General features: G+C 42.1%; 1 protein-coding gene across 4 annotated transcripts in view; it reads right to left on the reverse strand.

Annotated features, from left to right (window-relative positions):
• The window catches only part of LOC147336086 (neuroligin-2-like), a 244,893-nt gene that overhangs the window by 75,191 nt on the left and 144,349 nt on the right, over positions 1-25,353 (reverse strand). For all 4 annotated transcript variants that reach the window (XM_086285150.1, XM_086285148.1, XM_086285141.1 and 1 more), the window contains one exon: positions 10,639-10,788. In XM_086285150.1, coding sequence (XP_086141276.1) covers positions 10,639-10,788 — 150 coding nt within the window. The remainder of the gene's footprint in view (positions 1-10,638; positions 10,789-25,353) is intronic.

Genomic DNA, 25,353 nt, shown 5'->3' on the forward strand with positions numbered 1-25,353 from the left:
AGCAGTTTTCCTTTGCTAAAAGCCTGTGTTTAGCTAGCAGATGCTAGTTTCATGCAGGTGACAGATACAATCTGCATTTCCATAAATCAATTTCAGGTGCTTTTTAAATAAAGTGGTAATACAAGGATTACTTTCATGACGTACAGACTGTCCTTTGTGCCACCTCGCTACACAAGCTTTATTTTTTATGGCAACAAAAGGAACAGTGAAATAATAACCAAACTCCAAAACACATGATTCAATACTGCCTTGCAAGAGAAAAGAGACTTTCAATACAATACTTTTACTGTATTGTATTGGATTAATTGAAAGAGAAGCCACGGTTCTGACTTGGAGAAGAAAGAGTGGGTGTTGGCATAAGCAGCGGGTGTCCTCTTGAAATAAGAAAAACCGTCACTAGTGGGAATGGTTCCCTATTAGGATTATTGGAAGTTCCTTTAAGGTGAATTATGATGAGAGCAGAAGAGAAGATGAGAAAGTAGGAGTCAGATCAGCTGACTGACTGGCTGAGCATCAAGGCCATGGACAAACAGAGGAGAAACGACGTCTGGGGACAGATGAAAAGAAGTCATGAGGGATGTCTGAAAACACGCCTGAAACTGTGTTAATGTGTGTGTCAGCGCAGGAGAGCGTCTCACCTGTGTGTGTGTGTGTGTGTGTGTGTGTGTGTGTGTGTGTGTGTGTGTGTGTGTGTGTGTGTGTGTGTGTGAGACAGAGGCTAGCTGAGGTGCTAATCCCCTCTCAGAAAACAGTGGACCAGCCTGTCCTCTTTCTCAAAGTCACACTCTATACCGCCCAACACACTTAAGACACTATGGTCCCCCTTTCTCTCCTCTCACACAGAGTCAATAGGACTTTGCTCATCAATTCTGTCGGGGGTTGCTATGGAGACTGAGAATATTGTGTGCGCGCGTGCATGCGTGCGGTTGGCTGTGGTGTACAGCCCGCGCGTGTCTTAATATCTTCTCTGGTCCTGTCAGGTCACGTTTCACACTGATGTCTGCCTGTAGTACGGCACGCGCAGCCCACCCCCCGCAACTAAAGACCCCCCACAGAAGCCTGGAGGAGACATTTTTCAAATCCACGCTCTATGAATACCAATTCAAAAGTAACAGTGTAAAAAAGTGTGTGTGTGTGTGTGCGTACTGTAATGAAGAGTCAATGCCATCGCTCCTGCGTGCGTGCGCACAGACAGCAGCATGAAGCATATATAATTGTGCCCTAGCTGAATGTCTACTCTAGTGCACACTCAAAAATATGCAAGTTTTATTTTTAGCATCGCAGGCAAATGGAGCCCCTCTCCTCCCTCATCTCCTGCTCTCTGCCCTCACTCTCCCCCACTGTCACTTCTCTCATCTCTTAAAATCTCTCACCCTGTATTCTCAGAGCGTCTTGGCCGCGCACACACACACAGGCGGCATACATTACATCCATGCAAGGGGTTGCAGCACTAAAAATAACAAATTCTATAAGCTTTGTGCCATGCTGTTCCACCTCTGTGCTCTTATCGTCATTGTTAATGTCTGAATGAATGCACAGTCTCATTTTCTCTCCTCTCAGGTAGCCGAGGGATGTAAAAAGCTTGCTGGGGTGGAGGTGACGTATGTACTGTAAGCACGTCTGTCTCCACGGCAGCCGAGCCAAGGTCAATTGCTCGGTGGCCCGGTGAAGCTTTTCATTACATATTTAACTCGGCCGAATTCCCTGCGGAGACCTCGCCGGAGACTGCCTGCTGCTCCTCTCTACCCCTTCGAAGCCCGTCTCGCTGCAAGCCCGCCTGTCTGGCTGCAGACAGGTACGACTCCACTGCATTAGCATACGCACAGAGTCAGGCGTGTCCTGCTAGGTGAATAATTCCACGGTGGTTAGCATTTGTGTAGCGCCGCCACGGCTGGCGAGGCAGCTGTTAAATAAGGGCGTCAGGGAAGACAGAGAGAGAAAAATCACATCTCTCAATCAGCCAGACGGAAGAAAAAGACCCCCAACCTCTATTACTGCCATCCTGTCTGTGCTCGACTTTCATTTTGTTTTTCTTAAATGCTCACGTATCAACTCTATCACGCACACACAGACACAAACATATAGATAAAGCCCAGAGGGGAGAGATTAGCAGAGAGAGCGAGAGAAACTATTTATTTACATGCTAATGGAAATGTAAATCCCAGCTATGCCTTTATTCCTTAATAACTGTTTTCGAATAATAATAAAAAAAGAAGCAAAGTGGGGGAATTTTTACATTATTATTAAAAAGAAATTATAATAAGTCAAGACTAGTTCTTTCAAGAAATGGTTTTTGGAGGTTTTCTTCCCACAGGACACAGAGCGACTCTGCTGTCCTGACTAGGATTGTAACTCGCTAAATGAGATGCTGTGAAGGGTTTACAATGGATGGATTAAGGAGCAAGTTGCCACAAGGGAGAGGCGATCTAAATAGGCCGCAGAAGTAGCAAAGCACTAACCAGGATAAAGGCGGGAGCTGCAGTCTGGGATGAAGGTAAGAGTGGAGTACATCTCACTAAATAAAGTGCTTTGAATTGTGGGTAAGATTAGAAAAGCAGTATAGAAACACTACCCGGGTTCAACACAGAGAACAATTTGACTGTCACCTGCTTCAAATATTTTTAGTCCTCGAAAGAAAGAGGATTTTTTCCCTTTTTTAATTGGAAATCAGGACAAAATAGTTTTTTGCTCATCAGTAGACAGTTACGTTGAAACCAAGCACACCATTGCTGTTCTTGTGACATTGCCAATAAGTTTGATGTGTCACATGGCCCTCTTCCTAGTGAAAAAACAAAAGTTATATCCAAGATGGCCGACTTCTAAATGGCCACCATGGTCACCACCCATCTTGAGGAGTTTGCCCCCCTCACATATACTAATGTGCCACAAACAGGACTTTAATATCACCAACCATTCCCATTTTATTACGGTGTATCCATATAAATGGCCCACCCTGTAGACAGTGTTGAGTGTATTGTAACAGCAATGACGTGTGAACCCTGCTTTCAGGTCCAAACTACTCTGTGTTTATTAAAGCTGTTGCTTTTTTTTTTAACATGTTTTAATGCTTTGTATTCCTGCAGCAGTATATGAATGACTAACCTCGTATTGTGGATGGATTATCTCAGTTGTTCTCCTGACTGAAGTTTGGAACATTTACAGCATCCTGCCATGCGATTGCATTTGTCCCTAACCATCAGGAAACCTCACATTAACTGTTATAGCGAGTCAACGCTAGACAGTTTAACTTAGGGTTATATATCCCTTTTTTTGCATGACAATTCTGTACGTTATACATCAAACCATTGTAACATAGTAACTTTAACCTTGGTAGGATGCAATGTGCTATGACTATCATCACAAGGTGGCATCTAGAAGCTGCTTGGTAACTGCTATTCAACAACAAATTCTGAATAACACCCTGTTAACAAGAGGCATCAGACCTGTTAAACATGCACTAAAAAAGCCTGAAAGAAGAGAAACTTTCAAAGCCACAGACAACTACAGCTGTCAGAGTGTTGCGTGGAACTAAGATCCTGTAAAAACTCAGCTAGCTTTTAAAACACGTCACAAGTCTGCCATTGCCAAAGAGCTTCTAATATTCTCCAGTATGCATACATGTATATACACTTGATGGGGCGACCGTGGTTCAGGGGGTTGGGTAGCTCATCTTGTAACTGGAAGGTTACCGGTTTGAACCCCAGCTCTGTCTGTCCTGGTCGTTGTGTCCTTGGGCAAGACACTTCACCTACCGCCTACTGGTGTTGGCCAGAGGGGCCGATGGCGCGATATGGCAGCCTCGCTTCTGTCAGTCTGCCCCAGGGCAGCTGTGGCTACAACTGTAGCTGCCTCCACCAGTGTGTGAATGTGAGAGTGAATGAATAGTGGAATTGTAAAGTGCTTTGAATGTCCTGAAAAGCGCTATTTAAATGCAATCCATTATTATTACTTGAGAAATAAAAAGAGAACACTGATGACTGATGACAGAGGGATTTTGACTCAGTCTGCGCTCCAGATGGGTTAATTATTAATCGCGTTAGTCGTGATTACGGCACGTTAACGCTCATAGCACTAAAAAATTGTAAGGTTGCCATTGGCTTTAATCCAGATGAAAGAGGTAAACCTAAGAATGTAACCAAAGCGGCGTGCCACTAGTTCAGATGTATAGTGCAAGCAAAGTACTCAAACACGACTAAGTTGCATGAGCATGTACGTGTCCACCATCCGGCTGAGTATGATAGGCTATCACCAGTTTCTGCACCTCCATCAACAAGCAGATGAGGTGGGGGCAGATGAAAGAGGGTGCTGTTAAAACAGCATTATTATTCTGTTGACTGCTTCTATTAGCTCCATCATTATTAGCAAACTTACTCATGAGCAGATAAATAAATAAATAAATCGCCGATGGGCTCAGCCTATCATCGATAGTCGTTATTTTTCATCAAGTCGCCCACCCCTACCTGTGCCAAAAACATTTACTATACATTAAATGATTTGAATTTTATGTGTTTATAAGTTTTGACAACCAGATTCAAGTTCAGGAGCAGAATAAATTGCACTTCCTTTTGCTCTCCAGATACAGTATGGGCAAGGCATGTTTCAAAGACCAGCTTTAAGTCCTAATTAGCAGCAGTGCATTCCAATTAACTCAACTCCAGCTTTAATCATTTATATGATCAGGGTAATTAAATACATCACGACGTCGAAACCATACAGCACAGGAAACTTTGCGAGACCCAGACTAATTTGTGGTAGGCTTCGTAAACCAAGACCACAAAACTGAACTCTTGCACTGCTGACTGCAGCACCGGAAGGCTGCATCGCTGATGATATCGAATATAATCTCATGCGAAGACGTCGGCCTGCGCAGAAACACACGCTGTTTCGAGTTTTCATATCACGTGGCCACATCTAGCTTCTGTATCAATAATTCCTGCATCGCCCTTCCAAATCGACATGTCGGATTGCTGAAGCAAGAACACAAACAGCAGAAACCATCGCACAGCGTATCCACAGAGCAGACATTGATATGCATGACTGCATGCACCTACACGTGCCTGGTGCACACCACCTCTAAACACACAAACGCTCGCTTCTAACCCCACACTAGCTTTGCCTCTCTCTGTCAAAGGAAAATGCCATCCATCATGCAGGATGCATGGGGTGAAAGATTACTCACATTTCTCCCAATCATGGCCAAATTGCTCTGGATGGCTCTCATATTTGGGAGATGGCTGTGGCCGTCTCTTTGCATACAAATGACAAAGTCTCCCCCGCAATTTGCTTTCTCCTTGACTCAAAGAATGTGATGAGAGAGTTACAGACAGGGTGCAGGAAGAAGAAAATGCAGAATTGCAGCTGGAGGACTGGAAGGAGGGAGAGAGATGTAACATACAAGGACAGATAATTAAGTCCAACCTAATGCTCACGTCATTAGGTAGGGCGTGATACTCGGGGAGAATCTAATGCCGCTGCGACACCTGACTTATTTTTATCATCTTTGAAAAGTACATTTGTAATCCACACATTTAAATGTCTTTTGTACAGGATTACTTTCTTCTAAAAGTCAACACACCAGGTTCAAGCTGGCATGAAACAGCACTATGAATATCCTCAGTATGCAGAGCTATCATACAGCATTGCTCTATAAGAGTACTAACAGATATGTGACGCTGTCGTTGACCACATATAAAAAAAATATTTACATCTTACTGATAAAAACAAATCAAAGAGCGCTGGGAGCACGAATTAACAAGTTAACAAGCCAACAGTGTAGCCAGGTTTTAGTCTGGAGGTAGAAACCTAATGCCTGAAAAGTTACCAATCCCCTTGTTATGTTGAGAAAAACAGGAAACTAGCCTTTGCTTTCTATTCCCAAGTTCATCTAACCTGGAACTTTGCTAGAATTGCTTTTCCTTTCAGAAACAGGGTTTCTGCCAGTCTATTACAAGCTTGGTGGCCCATCTGGTCTAAACTGATCCACTGCTGGTCCTAAGCACTGTGGATTCTTTTTCATACATACACAAAAATATAAGCATTAAGCTGGCTAATATACAGCCATGGTTAAACAAAAGTACACACAATGATTGAAAAGCTCTTTTATTTAGTAACTGCTTTCTGTATGACTATCAATCTCTCACATGTTTGCTTGCTTTGATCATTAATGCCACGTAACAGACACGCAGACTGATGGGCAATAACAACTGTTGATAAGGTTCCTCTGTGGCATTGTGGTAACACAAACCTGAATGCGCTTAACAACAAGCTGCCAAATTGTTCTTTTATAGTGGTCCTCACTCTTGATGCACTTCTAAGGAAGTCAAGGAAATCAAGTACATTTGTTTAGCAGGGCCTTGCTGCTTTTACCCTCTTAGTTCCTGTATTAACAGTGACAGTGTACTTCTACTTCTTCAACATTTTACTTAGTAGTCTGCTGTTGCCATTAGCTGTTAAAGCTATAAAAATAGCTCAAATAACTACATGAGTTTCAAAGGGAATAAAGGATATGGCAAATATACTGTAATTTACAATGAGTTTAGCTGTTCAGATGATATTCGACTACCTCCAGACACAAATTCAGGACTAACAGAGGTAAGATGAGTAAAGTAAAGCTAACTGTGATTTGGTGCTTCCTCTCTATTAAATGTTGTAAACATGAAATAAACTACCTGGTACCATGAGAAATACTAGCATGCTCCCATGTTTTTCTCAATCATTTCAATTTGACAGAAGAAAAAAAAGAAAATACCTTTTTCACACTTTTACAGTTGTGTCAGTCAGGTTAGCTAGCGTGATAGCACTCAGGATAGCCATGGCATTGCAGTAGTATTCACAATATTCTGTATGATAACAAGTGTGTGCCGGCTGCTAATGAGCACCACTTCACCTGCAAGCTAATTGGAGCTAATTACAGCTCCACAACCCTGGTGGCAGCACTTTTAGGAGGAGAATGACACTAGCGCTGACTCTAAACCACAGCGGCTAGATTTTGGCTAAAACTGTCACTCTTAACAAAGTAACAAACTCGTTACCAGCACTTTTCTGTAACAATTAACTTGATGAGAAGAATTACACTTTTATAGATAGCAGCAATCAACAATAACAAAAGCAACAAAAAGGCCTTTTAACAGTCCTTTAATAGATATTTCATATTGCATTCTGTTATTCACTGTAGCAAAAAATGCTGATGAATTCAATAGGGAAGCACTGAAAAGCAAACACTTTAGGTAATTGCATGCAAATGAAAATGTGTCACCGCAGTAAAGGCGGTTTAAATGCTCCAAAAACAACACAGCAACATCCTTTAAGAAAGAAACAAAACAAATCAAAGCCAGGCTGCCTATTTTAAAACAGCTTCCAGGAGCCCGCTCTCTCTTCGGCTAATGAAATATCTAAAGCACTTAGTTTCCTTTAGTTAGCACCTGCCTCCTTAGAGGCATGTTCCTCCTCTCCAAGCTAAATTACCGTACTTGGTCTCAGTGGAGCGAGACAGAGTGCGGTAACAAAGAGGAGAAGTCGAGTGTATTTTCAAAAAAGGGATGACGCGCTCGTGCTGGAGAGCTGAGGTGGCAGACAATAGTGTGCTGGCAGATCTCACAGTGAACTGAGCAGACAGGTTACAGCGTGCTACACCGGGCCTGTAAAGCCACTTTAACCACTTTCCAAATCCCTCACTTTCTCTCAGTGCTGCCGCTGGTACTAACAGCTCAAAAGTGCATCATAACCAAACCTTCCCCTACCAAAATACTCCGCAAAGGTTTGTTTTTTTTTGTTTTTGTTTTTTACAATGCCTACTCTCTGTGGAATGAATTATACATCTGCAAAACAGTCATCTGAAAGTTGGAGGTTCTGGGCGAGGGCGTGCAGTTAAAATGAGGAATTGTGAGGTGCATTTCCACGTCAGTAAAAATGCCACATCTGTATATGATTTGCATGCTTGTTCTCTTCTTCCACTCCTATGTTTAATAGACTTCCTGGCAATGCAGGACTCAGTGGCCAAATAAAAAAACAGGATGTATGGTGACTGACAAGAGTACGAGAATTAAGTAAGTAAGCTAAAAGATCTCACAAAGCAACAAATCATGCCACCACATAATGAAAAAGCTGACATACTTTTATTATCAGTCTGAAAAGAGCCATTTCTAAGGCTTTAGGACTCCAGTATTGAAGTGACTGGCCTACCAAGATTCCTCCAAGAGTCTACTGATGACTCATCAGGTCACAAAATAACACAGAACAATACTTAAAGACCTGCAGGCTTCACTTGCCTCAGTCAAGTTCAGAGTTCATGATGCTACAAGAATCACACCAGCAGTCAAACATGGTGGTAGTGTAACGGTCTTGGGCTGTTTTGTTGCCTCGGGACCTGTTAGACTTGCCATAATTGAGGGAAACATGAATTCTGCTCTGTATCAGGAAATTCTGAAGGACAATGTCCAACCATCATTGTGCTCTGAAGGTGTTGGTTGCATTTGGGTTATCCAAGTCCACCTCTGAATAGCTCAAAAAGAAACCAAACAAAATAAGATGCTTTGGTATCACCTTAAGCAGTCTGTTAATACTTTTCAGTCTGAATTATAACAATTCTACAAAGAAGAGTGGGGCCAAAGTTCCTCCAAAGCACTGTGAAACATTCACTGCCGGTTATCACAAATACTTAATTGCAGCTGTTGATGCCAAGGATGGCACAACCAGTTATTAGGTTTAGAGGGCAATTACTTATTAACATAGTGCCGCAAGGATAATAAATAAGCAAAAAAAAAAAAAAAAAAAGTCAGGAAGGGTGTAAACAGTTTTTCGCAGCACTTTAACTTTAACTCTATGTAGACCAGTGTTTCCCAACCTTTTGGAGCCACTGCACATATTTCACATTAGAAAAATCACACGGCACACCACCAAACAAAAATGTCACAAAAAGGATATTGATCATTTTCCCCCTGCGCACCAGGCACAGTGGAATTGGTTTGGTTTGTCCCCAGTATACTTTTTTTGCTTTCTTTTGACCACTACTCATGCCAGGGCTTCATCTGGGTCGGAATTTTCTCCAGGATCCAGGTCAGATTGACTACGTTTTCTTTTCAAATATTTATCTATTTATTTATTACACGCTTTGTCGTCTCACTCACAGCATGACTATTATGTAATTTCTTCTTCGTCTTCTTCTGTTTTATTGGCAACCCATTTAATGAGAGCAGGTAGTTGTACTGCCCTCTAGTGGAAGAGAAAGTAATCAATCTGCCCATTACTAATCAGGTTGAACCAGATAATCTTCCACGGCACACCTGATTATTTCTCATGGCACACCTATCCACAGTGGTTGGGAAACAATTATGTAGACAAATCTAGACACGATTTAAGGTAAGATTTTTTTTTTAAAAAATTTTTTAGGAGAAATCTAGTGCATATGAAGCCATGTGCTTCATTACTCCCAACTTAAAATAAGTCACTGTTGATTATGGCTCCATATATGTCTTCGACCACATTTTTGAAAGTAAAATTCTTCTGATTAATACATTGCAAAACCATATCTACCTTCTCTTCTACCTGCTCTTCATTCTACTTATTCTGCGTTCTTCTATTTTATGAGAAAAGGGACCATGATGCACGGTGGGATGGTGGTTAGCACTGTTGCCGCACAGCAAGAAGGTTCTGAATTCAATTCCACCACTAGGCCGGGGTCTTTCTGTGTGGAGTTTGCATGTTCTTATGTGGGTTCCCTCCGGGTACTCCGGCTTCCTCCCACAGTCCAAAGACATGCAGTTAGTGGGGATAGGTTAACTGATCAATCTAAATTGCCCATAGGTGTGAATGTGAGAGCGAATGGTTGTCTGTCTCTGTGTGTTAGCCCTTTAACAGACTGGCGACCTGTCCAGGGTGTACCCCGCCTCTCGCCCTATGACAGCTGGGATAAGCTCCAGCGCCCCCCACGACTCTGAAAAGGATAAGTGGAAGCGAATGGCTGGATGGATAAAACTGTGCACATCTTTATAAATTGCAGTCCTCCTGATTCAACCTGGTTTAGACTTCAGCATTTAACCATAAACACTCAAGGAGTCTTTGCACATTTTTATAATTTGATCCTTCCAGTCCCATTGTATCAGGCTCAACCACAATACTATCCACAACTTTACCAAATGATCGTGATCTATCCTGGCACCATCACCAAGGGATACCATGGAAACTAAGCTTGAATTGTAACATTTTTTATTTCTTTTTATTCACACTGCAAACTGGGTAAAGACAAGCCAAACTTCCTTTCTGGTGTGTTTCAGCTGAACGAGTCTGGCTAGTGTCTTCATCTCAGCTCCCCCCGTTTCCAAGAAAGGGTTTACAATGCAAAAGTTTTGTAAAAAACAAAAACAAAAAAAAGGCCATCAGTATTCAAAGAAAATTAAAGAATTACACAATCGGTGTTTAGACAGTGAGGGGAAATCTATAAGCAAGTGAGCTGTAACGATCAGGCCCTGGACTGGTTGTCATTACAATGATGGATTCTATTCATGTCACCCATCATCGACTCAGTTTAGAGAAAAGAAGAAACGTTCTTTTAGCTCAGCGTTTGGGGAGATATGGAATATAAATCGAATCTATTTGTTGGTGCAAATCTGTTAGCATGAAAAAGTCATGAGGGCCACTCACCGAGCACGCCGAGCCTGTAGTTCATGGTTACCACGATCACGTTGCCGTAGGCGGCGAGGACGCTGGCATCAAACATGTTTCCTGTGCCTTCCATGTAGGAGCCGCCGTGAATAAACAGCATCACCGGCTTCTTCCTGCGGTCACGGATATCTACATGCACAAACAGGGAAAAACAGAGTGTGAAAGAACAAAAAGTCAATGACTGCATTCACAGTTATGATTAGACATTGTGTTAGACCATAGTATATGGAACAAACTGCAGCGTGATGAAAACACAGCACTGGATCAGTGCTGCATTACTTACTGCGGCTGGATGCCAACCTTTAAAAATGGGCTTGAGCTTATTTAGATTTCAGCCAATGATTCTAACAACAGGCAGTAACGAGAGGCGCCACCGTGAGAATCTTGTCAAATGTTTCCTGGTGATTAAAGCGAGAAAAAAAAGGCTTGAAGAAAATTACCAGCTACTGTAGTGCTTCACATTAGAGCCTGTCGTGCATCAGTCTTTACTTCACACTGAGGCCCAGATTGACTAAAACTGATGCAATTCCTAGCGCAGTGCAAAAGCATCTGTGTGTGCAACTGAAAATTGATGGCAGCCTGAGGCAATTAGTTTCAACAGAGAATGTCCAGATAAATTCACAGAATATCTGCACAACAGCTCTTATGATGGGGTAGCTCAATGTGTTGGTGTCAGAGTTCACCCCAAAGAGCTCTCTGCTGCAGAGAAGAGATGTTTAACACTGTTCAAACAGCCACTCTCTAGTAAACACACTCAAAGCAATGTGGCACAACATACAGAAGGTAAAAAAGAAGGTACCAGGATGACACTAGGAAACATATCAAAGCCGGGCCCCAAAGGAGTGGAGCTGATGTCTGTATACTCCCCTCTGAAGAGCATTCAGTGCGCAATCAACACAAAATAAAAGGCCACTGGCTCTCAATATATCATGTGTGCAATAAATTTCCATAATTTCCTCATTTTATTTTGCACCTTGGAACTCGGAACCCCCATAAATGCAAATTTCAAGTCGCCTTGAGCTGCAGAGACAGCTATAGAAACCTATTTCTAGGTCAACTCCCCTGTGTGGAATCTCTAGAAGAACACAGTTTTCTTGGACGCTATCATTTTTGCACTGGCACAAATTGTTGGTGGGTCCCGCCTGGAGGTGAAAAATGGAAAGATAGCTAAAAAGTTACCCATGAAAATGTTACGCAAGAACATTAGAAAACAAAGTTTAGCTCCAGAGTTGCTTCCCGTAAAGTTTTCTGTATTTATTTTACTGAAAGTAAGTATAAATGTGCAAACTGGAGGCAGGATCTGTCTATCTGGTTGTTCAGTCTGACGTCACTAGCCGTGTCTGGGCCTAAACTCCGCTGCAGGTCCATATATCAAACGATCACTATGGCATTACTGAGAGTTGAAAACCTGTCTAAAGTCTTTCATCTTTAATAAAATGATCAGCGTTCTGCTCTACCAGGTGTAACAATTGAGTTTAACATCCAGGCATCCATGAAAACGGAATTTATGACATTTAACGGAGTTAGAAGTTAGCAGGAAGTTAGCTCGCTAGCTTCTATCTAAATACAATATAGCATGTCCTGACTGCAGGGTTTTGGAAACAAATTAAAACGTACAGCTCTGTTATCACTTCCAGCATAAATGAAGACAGAAAACTAAACAGCAGTGACGTTTGTAGGGTTACTGAAGTTTGGCTAGCTGGTATATAATGATGTGCTACGTGACCGCTAGCGACACACAGCTATGTTAGCATAATATAAACAAGCTAACTTTTTTTCCACTCGATAAAAGTTGACGTGAGTGTTCTCGGTGGTCAGGAACAAATGTAATTGCATGGCAGGATGCTGTAAAAGGACCAAACTTCAGCCAGGAGAATAACTGAGATAATCCATCCACAATACGAGGTTAGTCATTCATATACTGCTGCATGGGCTGGGCTTTAGTTACATCCTAAGGTTTTAAAAACTGAGCTTAAATAAATGATTAGCGGTAATAAAAGCCGAGGGAGGTCAACAGTGATCACTGACTGTTTTAGGAGCTTTTTGAGATCAAATAGAAGAAAATACATAACATTAAACATGTTAACAACACAAAAGCCATATTAAACGCAGACTACTTTAGATCCGGAAGTAGGATTCGTCGCGTCATCACTGAACAACCGGATTATTAGCTATAGTGATTTAAACTAAGTTGTGGGGATAGGTTAATTGCCACTAGGTGTGAGTGTGAGTGCGAATGGTTGTCTGTCCCTGTGTGTTGGCCCTGCGACAGACTGGCGACCTGTCCAGGGTGTACCCCGCCTCTCGCCCTATGACAGCTGGGATAGGCTCCAGCGGACCCTGAAAAGGATAAGCGGACGCAAATGGATGGATGGATTTAAACTAGTGTTGCCTGGACAACACTAACTTAAATAATAATGCTTAAAAATGTGAATACAAGTACTTAAAAACATATTCTCTGCAATATATTGTAAACATGAATTTCTGAGGCAAGCTGAAGGTATTCAGTTAATGTAGACCTACTGTGTTATTTATTTCCTTATTTTCTCTTATATATAATATATGATGATATATACATATAATATACTGTTACAGTGGTGGATGCTCATATTAAACAAAAAATACAAACAATGACACAGTGATTTCTCTACCACTGGCTTGAGGGCATGGCCTGCCTCCCAAACAGAACACTTCTTTGACCCCACCCACTGGATGAACTGACAGGTTGCACCAAGACCTGGTAAAAGATGAATAAAGGCTATTCTGAACCATAAAACACTTAAAGCTACTCCAGTGGAGTCTAATTATAAAAATATGAAGCTGAAAATGAGCATAACAGGTGCCCTTTAAACTCTATGGTTGCTCAGGGAAGCTATGATGATAAATTCTGGCATCCTCCACTAAGAAACTCATGCAGCTCATTTCAGAAAGCATCCAATGTCAGTCCTGAGAGTTTTCAGCATACGCCCTCTCCTGCAGCGCTGTGCGTGCACGTAGGACGGTCCCCGATGGGCCCTCGTTGGCCTTTGAACCAGTCTCCTAGCTGACTGTGAGCAGCGTCGCTCCTGCCTGCCAGGAGCCTACGGTAGCATATGGCACAGAAGACTCAGAGGAGTGGCACAGTGACAGCAGCCCCTGTTGGCTTCTGTTTGTGTGTCTGCGAGTGTGTGTGCGTGCAGGCCTGAGGATATGAGCAAACAGTAGTGGCGAATAACCACATAAATAACCACTACTGCATCTATTATAGAAGGCAGGAGAGATGGAGGGCGTGCGGCTCTCTTTGAAAGCTGCTTATATATATGTAGATGCTGTGTTAAGTACACAAACGTATGTAAGGTGGCTGCAAATGTAGCACCGTAAATCTCCAGTGATAGACTAGGGTGTCACAGGCACATCCATACAGAGCTATGGCGCTAAAACCAGCGCATCAGTCAGGCAGACACACTCACACCGGCGAGAGAGAAATTCACAGGCAGTTGCAATGGAGAAGTCGCTATGGCAACTGCTCCACTTTGACTTGTTTCCGCCTCTCCTGCCTCTCCCTCTCACTTGGACAAAGTCTCATTGACTGTTGCTGTGGCAACATATTGCTGTCCTGCATGCCTAACCCCATGATGCCCTTCGCCGTGCTTCTACCTGCATGTCATTTCATTAGCAGCGAATGACCACATGCGCACCTCCTACATGCATGTTTCTGCATTCTGCTGCAGCGGCATCGAGGGACAGAATGCAGATGCACACACACACAAACCCACAAGATGCAAACACACACACACACACACGCACAAAGCAGACTGTCACAGTTGACCTGTAGACTCGGCGTCCACGGATCAGTTACAGGGCGAATCGTTGTGGCACAGTGACTGATAGGACCGAGGCCCTCAAGGGTAACAAGCTCTCCTCTCTTTCTCTCTCTTTCCCTGCCTCTGGCTTTGTTGTGTTTCTACCACAACTAAAGCTTAGCGTGCGATGCCCACAGATGGGCTGGTGGTTAGCTCTCCACCCTCAGCTTCCATACTTGAACCACATGTGGGTTGAAAAAAATTCAATCATTCATCAAAGCGTGCAATCATGCTTTAAAAATACTTTTTGCATAATTTGTTTCTCTTCAGCTATTTTGTTGACAATGTGAACAGGTGCTGCACGACAACAGAATGTCCCATACCATGGAGGCAGCTGGGGAAATGGGATAGTGTCCACGTATACATACAAAGCCTCGACAAATCCTTAACGTCCATGTTTACAATGGGCAGATGGTGAATACTCTCACACAGGCATGAGCTAAAGGAGGGGCTTAAAGCTGACTCATTTGTTTTACACTAACGTTTGCATGTTCGACTAAAGGAATTAAACGGAGTAGATTTATAAAACAGGTCAACACAGCCACTGTACGGGGCGACCGACTGAGGTTTACTCGCGCTTTGTTTCATGGCTTTTATGGCTTTTCAGAAGTGTGTGCTCCATCTCTGCTAAAGTATGTAAATATTTCCATTTCAACAAGGAACAAAATCATAAACTTTTTGCTCAACTGCCTTAATCTGATAACAGCTATAGGCCACAGCTGTTTAACAGCATTTGATATTTTTCATATGATTTGTAATACTTTTTCCGTATAAGCCCTCAGTGAGTTATGTAAGTAACCACCTACAGCTGGTGTATAATTCCAAATGATTATATGTGTATTTCAGACCATAGTAAAAACTTTTTCTTGCAAATATCTTTAAAAAAATAGTAATTTTCATTTAATATTTCAAGGGAAAAAAGTAAAAAGTTCCAAGTTTCTATTTTTTCCCCCTTTTTCCTCCCACAGCTGATCCACTTCATATCAAGTAAGACTTTCTGTGTTTTACTTTTAGCTTATTATTAGTTTGTAGCTTTTCAACTTCACATACAAATGATTTAGCATTAGAGGGACCTTTTGCTTATTTTAACCTCTATTTTTTAATCTTAGACTCTGCTAGAGTAGAGGGCGCAGCACTCCAGCTTTCCCTCTGAAATAAAATGTATTAACAGCCTGCTCTTTTCAGGGCCTCGCTCCCTTTATGGCAGCTTTTATCTGATTGGCCTTCCCTTGGAAACAGAGGGTTTGACGGCATATGGGAGAGAGGTCTCTGCTCAACGCTTTGCTCGAAGTTTAGCACTTGGCAGGCCGATATTGGCGAAACCATCCATCCATCCATTCTGTTCCGCTTATCCTTATCAGGGCTGCGGTGGGGCTGAAGCCTATCCTAGCTACCATAGGGTGAGAAGCAAGGTGCACCCTGGACAGATCATCAGTCTGTCGCAGGGCTGACACACTGACCATCTCTCACTCACACTTGTTAAGAATCCCCAATTAACCTAAACCCACTTACTGCATGTCTTTGGTTTTCACAAACATGGACGTAATTATTTGAAACTCTCTCCCTGTATGGTCATGGCAAATACTTGAAAAATCTCTTAATAACGTAACATTTGCTTTTATGTCATTGTGGAATAAATGATGAGGGTCTTGTCTTCGCGGTTATTGTAGTCATTTTTGTACAAAAACTGAGAACCTTGAATATTTGATGTTTCAGCACCTCAAATGCAGGCTGACAGCTTAACAGTCTAAAAGATGTCAAACTCAAGGACAGGGCCAAACCCGTCCTTTAAGATCTCAGCAGGTTTTGGCCCTTCGGTGTGTACGCAGCAACACACACCACACCGCAACTTTGCTTTCACTGTAAACTAACAAATTAGCTGACAGAGAACGGCACGAAAAGGAAAGTTGAAGATGAAGGCAGACAGTGCATCTTTAAAGAGAGGCCCGTGTATCCATTTACTACGAGTCGATGTCTGCGTTCAAAGACACAATCTGCATTGTCATTTTGAATCCACGCAGCAGCCGAGATACAGAGCCAAGGATAAGAAACAAGAAACAGAGTCTTCAAAAGGTTGCTGAACCGAAAGAACACATGCAGCTACGACATCACGTGCGTGCTCGAGCCAAATCTCAAAATGATGATGCTGTAAACGGGACATGAATTTTGCAAAAAACTACAAAGTTTATTTTAATTTTTTTGTGTGCAGCCAATTTCATGGCAGGACGCTGTCCAGCATATGTAAACTACCTGATCAAAGATGTTTTCGTTTTTAATGAAATTTCTCAGGCAGCTGTTGGGTTGCCATGTTCAGTTCTCTGAAACAAGTAGTTGTTAGACGGCTGTATAGTAGTCGACTGTAACAAGGGCGCAAGATTTTTTTTTACTAAGTGAACAGATGGAAAAATACATTTTTTGCTGACTTTTGGGACTTGTTACAGGCTTCAGGTGGAGCAAATCACTAAAGGCAGAGTGGGATATCAAACATTAAAAATGTGAGTGTCAATAGGTTTTACGTGTCTGGATATAAAACCTAGATTACTAACAGGATTCCTTCAGTCATTCCAAATAAACTATGAACAAATCAGTTATGGTGTTAGTTCAGATAGCCTGCAAAGTCATATTGAGTTCAAATCCAGTAGATTCACTGATCCCAATGTTAACCAACAGCTGATGGCTCAAGTGTTATTTGTCTGTGCATCCAGATGTGAATAGGGTGAGCAATTTTACCCACTTTAGCCTGCCCACACATGTTGTGTATCTCCAAGCCACTTTGCAACCCAACTCCTGTCCAGCTCCTCCTTTCATTCTTTATCTGACATACTGAGTATCATACAGTGCTTAACAAATCTATTACACCACCCACCCAGTGTAAGGTTTGCGCCACAGCTGATCTAAATGAACAGTAAGGGTTTTTCCACCAGTATGTGCAAGCTCTTTAACTGAAATTATATTTTTAACGCTAAAATATTACTAATCGTGTTACCCGTGAATTTTCAAATTTACTGTTTTATTAAAGGAACATATAGTAAAGCACATTATTACTTTTTTATTAAAGAAGAAGAAATCCAGTGTGCCAGCTCAACACACAAAGTATCACATCACCTGCCTTTGTTCAACAGATTTCTGCTACTATGTATAAACGATTACTGACTACAAGATGTCTACAAAGCTGATACCTGCACCTGCATCGTGATGGTGTTAAGATATATTCACGATAAAGATGGTGTGATACATCGCTAAGAATCGCCTTCCACTTTCCCAACATTTGGAGTCAGAAGCAGGCCAATTTACTGAGGTATTTTTACATTTACAGTTCTTTCAAGTCATCCATGTCGACTCCTCGTCATGCAGAGTCATCATTTTATTCCCCCCTCCAGTGGGTTTTGGATACCCCCTCTATGTAAGTATCCTCTCTCCCCTTGTAGGATAATTAATATACTGATAAAAGCGGGACAATATCTGTCTTACTGAGCAGCCACTGAAGTCCGCTCATACAAATTTTGGGAGCTCAAGAGCAACATTTTCAAGCCTAACCACCGCGTGATATATTATATCTTTAGCGGGCCTAGTATTTGGTCTCGGATGAATATAAACAAGTTATAAATAATTTTCCAAAGTCCTGAGGGACGTAGAAGGGGAGAAACTCAATATCCTGACAACTATATGACTCTCAAAGTGTGCAGTTCTTGCACCATCTCTCATTAACATAAATACACACACCTCCACCTGCTATTTTTCCCCGGGCGACCATAGATCAAGATCCATTCTCACGGGACAGCTAAACCCTGCGACTTGAAGGCAGAAACTGTCCCTTGCATCCTATAGCAGTGAAATACCTCACAGACTACTGGAATATGTTGCTAGTTAGTTGGGACAGAATATGAGATAGAGAAAGGATCAGTGCTGGCTCGCTACCACGAGTCTGTGCCCTCCACTGCACACCTGTACACCGACCTCTTCACCTTTATACTGGAAGGCCCTCTGCACCAACGCCCCCGCTCCTCTCCTACGCTCCCTCGCCAAGCTTTAAAGTCAGCATACCGCCTCAGCTGCCAAAGTTGTTGTCGGCTATAGTGAAAAACGCACGACACTGTAACATAATCTGCTCAGCCGCAGAAATGTTGTTAGAGCTCGCTCTGGAGCCCAAAACAAACATCAGGCAGCCATGTTTGTGCTGGATACGTCTAAGTTCTTTCAATAAATCCGAGGCATCCGATGATCCCAGACAATTTGAATACAGGCGAGTAACGGCAACAGAACACTCAAACATGAACATGAACATAGGAACATGTCTGGCAGGCATCACTTTGTGCTGCTTTCGCACTTCAAACAGTCCATGCGCGCACATGGACGGGCGTGCCATCGAACCTATCCTGACTTAAAATCCATATTTCAATTATTACTGATAAAAAGAAATGCATATTCACTCCAAGGCCAAAAGTTACTATGAAGGATGCCACGATGCACAGGTTAAACGACAATTAACTAAAACACAAATTCAACAAGACGAATGAAATCTAATAACAGAAAAAAAAAAACACTGCTCGGCTCAGTAAACACAAACAACAGCAGCGAAGACAAAGCAAGATGGCAGAGAGCAGCTGAGTGCTGGTACCCCGAGGAGCTTAGCACGGCTGCTGATCCTTTCAAGCAGAACGGAGACAATGAGACGATTAGGCCTAAACTTGTGTCGAGCATTCCAGTTTAGCACGCTGTCCACCACGGCCCTCGGAGACACCACCCCCTGGTCCCCCGATGGAGAAAAACGGCTTCCTTTCCACTGCATCATCAAATGAGTGATTAGTCATGGGGATGGAGCGCAGTCGGCCACGCTCTGTGCGTCACCGTCGGCCGCTGATTTTATGGGAATTGATGTTTGCTGACAGTAAACACTGACACAGCCTGCTGAGAGGGAGGGGAAACTCTGACATGCGCTTATTTCCGACAGGATCTGGAAAGATGAAGTGCCTTCGGATTTAAAGGTCTGCATGAATATTTTAGCTGTTGATTTCTTCGGTGGGGGGAATAAAAAAGTAGGACTAACCCAAGAATCAACTGCATCACGACTTGGTAGATTCTCCCCTTTGAGCCACAGAAGCAGAGGCTATGCTTTCAAAAGCATATTTCACTTTGTAACAGAACAGTGCGATATCATCTTCCCATATGTTGACCTGAGCATGGAGAGATGGTGAGTGTAGGGCCCTCTCCTTTCAAAAGCCATAATTAAAAAGATATTGAATCACATTGGGGCGAAGCGACAACTCGGGAAGAGGAAATCATACAGAATGTACTATGAATTAACATTTTCAATTCTTCCATGCAGGCTTCACTTAATGCGTTTTTCCACCATTTCAACTTCCAAAAGAGCGTGTGAGCAGCGAGCATGCACGCACGAGCGCATGAGGTGGAGATACATTTTTGGCCTTTTACACTCAGGTTCCAAATCGTAATAATAGTGAAATTGCTCGCAGCAAAACGATGAGCTGTCATCTGTGTGCAAATACGCAGAGGCCCTTTGTGTTAGTGTTCCAATTAACAGAAAGGTTACAGAGTAGTGGAAATATTGCTACAGGGTAATGGAGAGAACACATCAGGGCATATTTCTTTAATTCTGAGCTCTGTAATTTCAGTCATGATGGACTGGAATTATTTCTGAAAGCTTATCTTCAGTGTGCAGGTCAGGCCTTTTTTTAACAAATACGCATATATGTGAATTTACTGTATTTCCCCAAATTATGGTGCTAAATATATTCTGGGATAAATCTTCACTCTGAATATGCAAAGAAGCTTCCTCAATGAGAAAACACTCGCTGAAAACTAAAAGTGCGTCTTTTGCTAGAATCCAAAATGCAAGGCACCACAGTGAGTCAAGGTTGCATATTCAAAAGCCTCAGAGATTCATTTCTACATCAAAAATGTCCTTTTTGAAACAGGCCAGAGTTTTCTAAATTGCCACACCCTTATGTATCTGTAACTTGAAAGAGAGAGCGGTGAAGTTGTTCTTATACAGACCCCTGTCCACTAAAGCAAAACAGCAGGAAAACTCCTCAGCTGGACTTGGAAGAAAAGCAGAAAAAGGTGCATCCATCCACAGTGTTTCCTGGACACTGGCGTTCACAAGCAACATAACAAGGCAATTACTGAACAATAACTGAAAAAAAGGGATCAACTGAATGATAAAGAGTGCCTGAGAAAGTAACGTCAAATACTGAAAAAAGTATGGGTGAGATATTGGGAAATAAGAGTGTGAGTATCCTTTTTTTTAAATGACGGCGTATTTAAAATGCATAGCATATAAACTTTACTTGTTAGGATTTGTATTGATGAAGCCTAGAAGTGGAAGGGTTACCTCTTGGAATAGAAAAAAGCTTTTCAGTTCATATGTTGTGTTGTTTGTATTTAATTTCGCCCCTTATGGTTATTTGTGTAATTCTAAGAACAGAGTTTTAACCTGCTGTTCGTCTGGCCTTCATCATTTCTGATGGGAGTATGCGTGGTCTTCTTTACTGTGAGGCAGTTTGTTTTGAATGAGATGAGCGTGCACGTGATTCGGTGGGAGGTCAGTAGCAAGCTGATGTCACAGAGGGCTGCTGGAGGTGGAGACAGACGTGCGGTGATGAATGGGCTGTGATGAGATGCAAAGCAGCAGAGCTGACCCACCGAGCAGGGGTGTAAGGCTTAATCGTTAGAGCACAATGGATCAAGGCAAAGGCCACGTTGATTGCATCTGGGACGTGCGTGTCTGCGGTCTGGTATGATAACGCTTGTGAGGCCAAAGTTCCAGATATTAAAGTCAGTGTACGAACATCTAACTGCCATGGTTCTGTCTTTAGTTACTTTCTTTTCTACATTTAAATCTGTTTGTTACTTTGTTACATATTCCTTTAGTCTCACTAGTACGTGTGCAGTTGTGTCAATCAGTTTTGTATTTAATAACTAAAAATCATATTTTGTTTGGTTGAGATCAGCTGACTAACTTGAGGAATACCCAGTTTCTTTGTCTTGCTTGGGTAGCTTTCGCAGTATGCGATGGGTCATCATCGACTAACACTGTGAAGCGCTGTCCACTCAGTTTTGCAGCATTTGGGTGAATCTGAGCTGAGAGTATAGCCGTCTACACTTCAGAGCTGCTCCTGCTGCTTCTATCACCATGTCTGAGAAATAATGTGGCATGCTTAAGATCACGACCTTTCTCCATATTTTCCTCTTCCCATCATTCTGCTACTTCTTCATTTGTACCCTGCCTCCCAGGGTGTCTTCTTGCCTTGATAAAAAGCTGTGAAGTTATGTGATCACTCACTTTAGTTGTCTTGTGCGATCTTTAAAGTCTTGGTTTATTTTGGTTTTTCAGCCTCATGATGACCTCTCTCAACTGCACTGGGATCTGTTTGCATCTCATATTTAATATTAAAGTGAAAAGCTCTAACAACACAAATGCACTCAATCAGATTCAGAAATTCTATCAGCTTTATTTGTCTTGAAATAACAAGAAACGCCCATGAAATTGCTTGTTGCATGAAACTGGCTCTAATTCCCACACGGTCCCTTACATGATCATCTCAGGCATACAGCTGTGAGCACAAAAACCCCGCCCACCTGGTGTTCATACCCTCTGTTTGTGATGGGCAGCCAATTGAAGCAAAGTCGACTGAAATGTGTCCAATATGAGTGGAGGGCCAAACATCTTGTTTCACATCAGGGATATTGCACCGTTTGATTATATTTTCAGTGCATGTACACACATAAATACATATATATGTATATAAAGGAATGCTTTGAAATGTCAGCTATGCAAAGCTACTCTACTAGAATACCTCAGTTTAATATCAATGTCAGACTCACTTTATTGTTTTTACTATAATATGATTACACGTTATTTGATCTCTTCTTTTATGGCTGCATTTAAGTGTTCCCAGATACGTTAGATAAGTAAATCTATCTTATCAAAAAATATGAATTGTGCAGAAGGCACACTGAGACAGAGCCTTTTTAAAAAGTGCTCCATGAAGATCTTAAGATGATATATTATTGTGCTGCCTTTCAAGTCAGCAGTTCTATTTTAATACTTCTAAAGCAGCTGTTTAAACACATTTGAAAGCATTTAATAACGTCAGTGCGTCTATCTAACACTTTACATTTAGTGCATAACGGAGAAGATTCATGCAATGACAGAAACTACTCAGCCCAGTGAGGCACGAGTACAAACAACAACACTGCAGTGCAGCTCAGCAGTCGTCTAGCGCTGTATCGCTTTACATTAAGCTAAATTTGATTTGCTTGTCGGCGCAGACAATTACAGGAAGGTTCGCCCTCACTGTGTTTGTGTGCAGGCTGAAGAGTCACACTCGAACACACGCACACACACACACACACACACACACACACACACACACACACACACACACACACACACACCAAAGTGTTCTCTCCGTCTGCCCGAGCTTATAACACTGGGACTGCAGGGACCAGCATGAAGTTTAGATGATCCTTGCTCTTGTACTGTTTGTACTCTGTCTACACCAAATTCACTGCCTGCGACAGCAAGCAAACGCCCACCTCACAGCTCAATATGCTTCCAAAGATCAGATCAACAAACCATATTTCCTAAAAAAATAAGCAAACAGCTTGTGCTCGAAGGTATTGGACTCAACTGCAGTATTTTATCTGACACTGGATAATATCAGAGATATTATACTGGATATAATTCCATGAAACCTGATTCATAATCTAGAGTCAGCACTTTAGATCACCAAAAAAAATCAGACAGCAGTGCTTCTTCTCTCCGTCGGCAGATTAGGAGTGGGCGAGGTAAAAAAGGAGCAGAGGGAGCAGGAGAGGAAAGATGAGTAGGGCCGCTGGGAATAAGAATAACCGCGCCCTGGCCTGTCTTCCAACAACCAGCTCTTATTACACTCAACAACATCTCCAGAAACATAAGGACTCGCTCATTTTCTCTCTCCCTGCCCATATATCACTCTCTGTCCCTCCTTCGTCTTCTCCGCCTCTCACTTTTTACCACCACAAACATCCTGTTGATCAATCTAGCTCAAATTCTTTCCATTCACACTTCACTTCCTCCAGCAGCAGTCACTCTCTTGTCCTCCTTCTGATCTCCATTTTGCCTGATATCTCCTTTCTTTTATCGTTTTTCCCTCCCATTCCTGCCTCCATCTTAATCTGCAGCTGGCTGGCCTCTTGCTGGGAGACTCTATTTTGAAAGCCCCTCATATGGCTGGAAGCCCAACACGCTCAAGCTTCTTGTTTTTACTCCAACTGCACCGAGTCTTCCTTATTCTGTCTTTGTTCCACTTCATTTGTCCTCCTCTATCTTTTTCTCATCTCTTCATCGCAGGCTTTTGGAGCACTTCTACTGTTAAATTGTATCCCTCTCCTCTCTCCCATCTGTGTTATAAATAGTGGTTGGATTAGGCGGACTTTCTTTCTTTTTTATTTTGTTTTGCTCACTATTAGGGAGCGGATCAATTCCACAAATTGAGTGGATGGGGAAGCGAATACACACAGACGGCCCCTCTGTCCTCCGAAATGCCACAGTGACAAAGACGACACAAACACGGCCATTGTCCTTGTTTTCCCACTGCGGGCTCTCCCTTTTTCTCTCGTAACAGTCCTCTTCTCTTCCATTTGCCACATCCCTTTCTTTCAGCCTTAAGCCTTTTGGACTTCTGTTGACCCCTCTCATTTTCTGCCTCGTTTTCCCGTCGTTTTCCCTTTCTTTCTCTCTGCATTCATTATGCATGACTGGTAACAAAATAGCCTAATTTTATATGAACGTGTTTGTTTGACTCTAAGATTATGCGCGGTGTGAGATAACAGGATCGTGTTTGAAGTGCCACACGACCGCGGAAACACAGAGAGCAAACAACACAATTGCTCATATAAATACAAATGCCATACTCATAAATCAAACTCTGCTTGAGCCTTAAAATTTATCCCAACCTTATTGCTTTCTACCTTGAGGCACTCTACCTGCTAGTTCATAAAACTACCCATACACATAATTACTTAATGCCATTGGAAGTCCCTTTTTGCTTGGAGACCTTCATAACTTTTAGTTTTAAACATGAACTATTTTGATGTCCCTACATATTCTAAATCCTTGACTATGTAGACAGATATCTGAGCTTAATGTAACTATCATTACCAAACACTAACCCTAACACTAGATGGGTGATCAAATAAAACAAATAAAACTATCCAAACTACAATCACTTTAAACTTAATGTTTAAAAATCATCTTTGGTCCTGATTTCTTTAGTTTTTAGCTTCCTTCTTCGTCACTGTGGCAGTCTGTTCCTTTCCTGCTTATTATATATAGACGCTCACACTGACTCCTTATAACTTCAGTGTTTATTGATTACAAACTTGCTCCTTGTTGCTTAAATTATTCTACCCTCCTTGTGCTTAGAGTCTATCTGTGCTCTAACAGTTATTTGCTCAACACTGTTTCTTTCAGCTTAAAGACTGTCTTCATAACTTTTAACCTATAAATATCCTTAATCCCTTTTTTGCTCAAATGTAATCCCGTCTTCTTCAGGCTTAAATTCATTACACCTCCCTGCTTTTAGACATTTCTTATACATTAATACTTGACGTCTTATTGCTTAAACACTAGTCAGTCTCTGATTACTTAAAAAATATAAACCTTATTTCTGGTCACAGAACAATCCCATCTCCATCACTTTGGAATCATCCTGAATGGTCAAGGATTCGGTTCAGTCCTTTTGCCTCAATGCGTGCACCTCCTTTTCACTGCTAAGGCTAATGTTCTTATAAAGACTTTACTTACTATTTATCATATTAAAAATAATCAACTGACTCATTGTTTCAG

The sequence above is a fragment of the Aulonocara sp. 'chitande type north' Nkhata Bay genome, linkage group LG3, assembly GCF_057382095.1.
Source record: "Aulonocara sp. 'chitande type north' Nkhata Bay isolate Kocher_YH1m ecotype deep benthic linkage group LG3, A_spYH_male_GT1.1, whole genome shotgun sequence".
In the NCBI taxonomy this organism is placed as follows: Eukaryota; Metazoa; Chordata; class Actinopteri; order Cichliformes; family Cichlidae; genus Aulonocara; species Aulonocara sp. 'chitande type north' Nkhata Bay.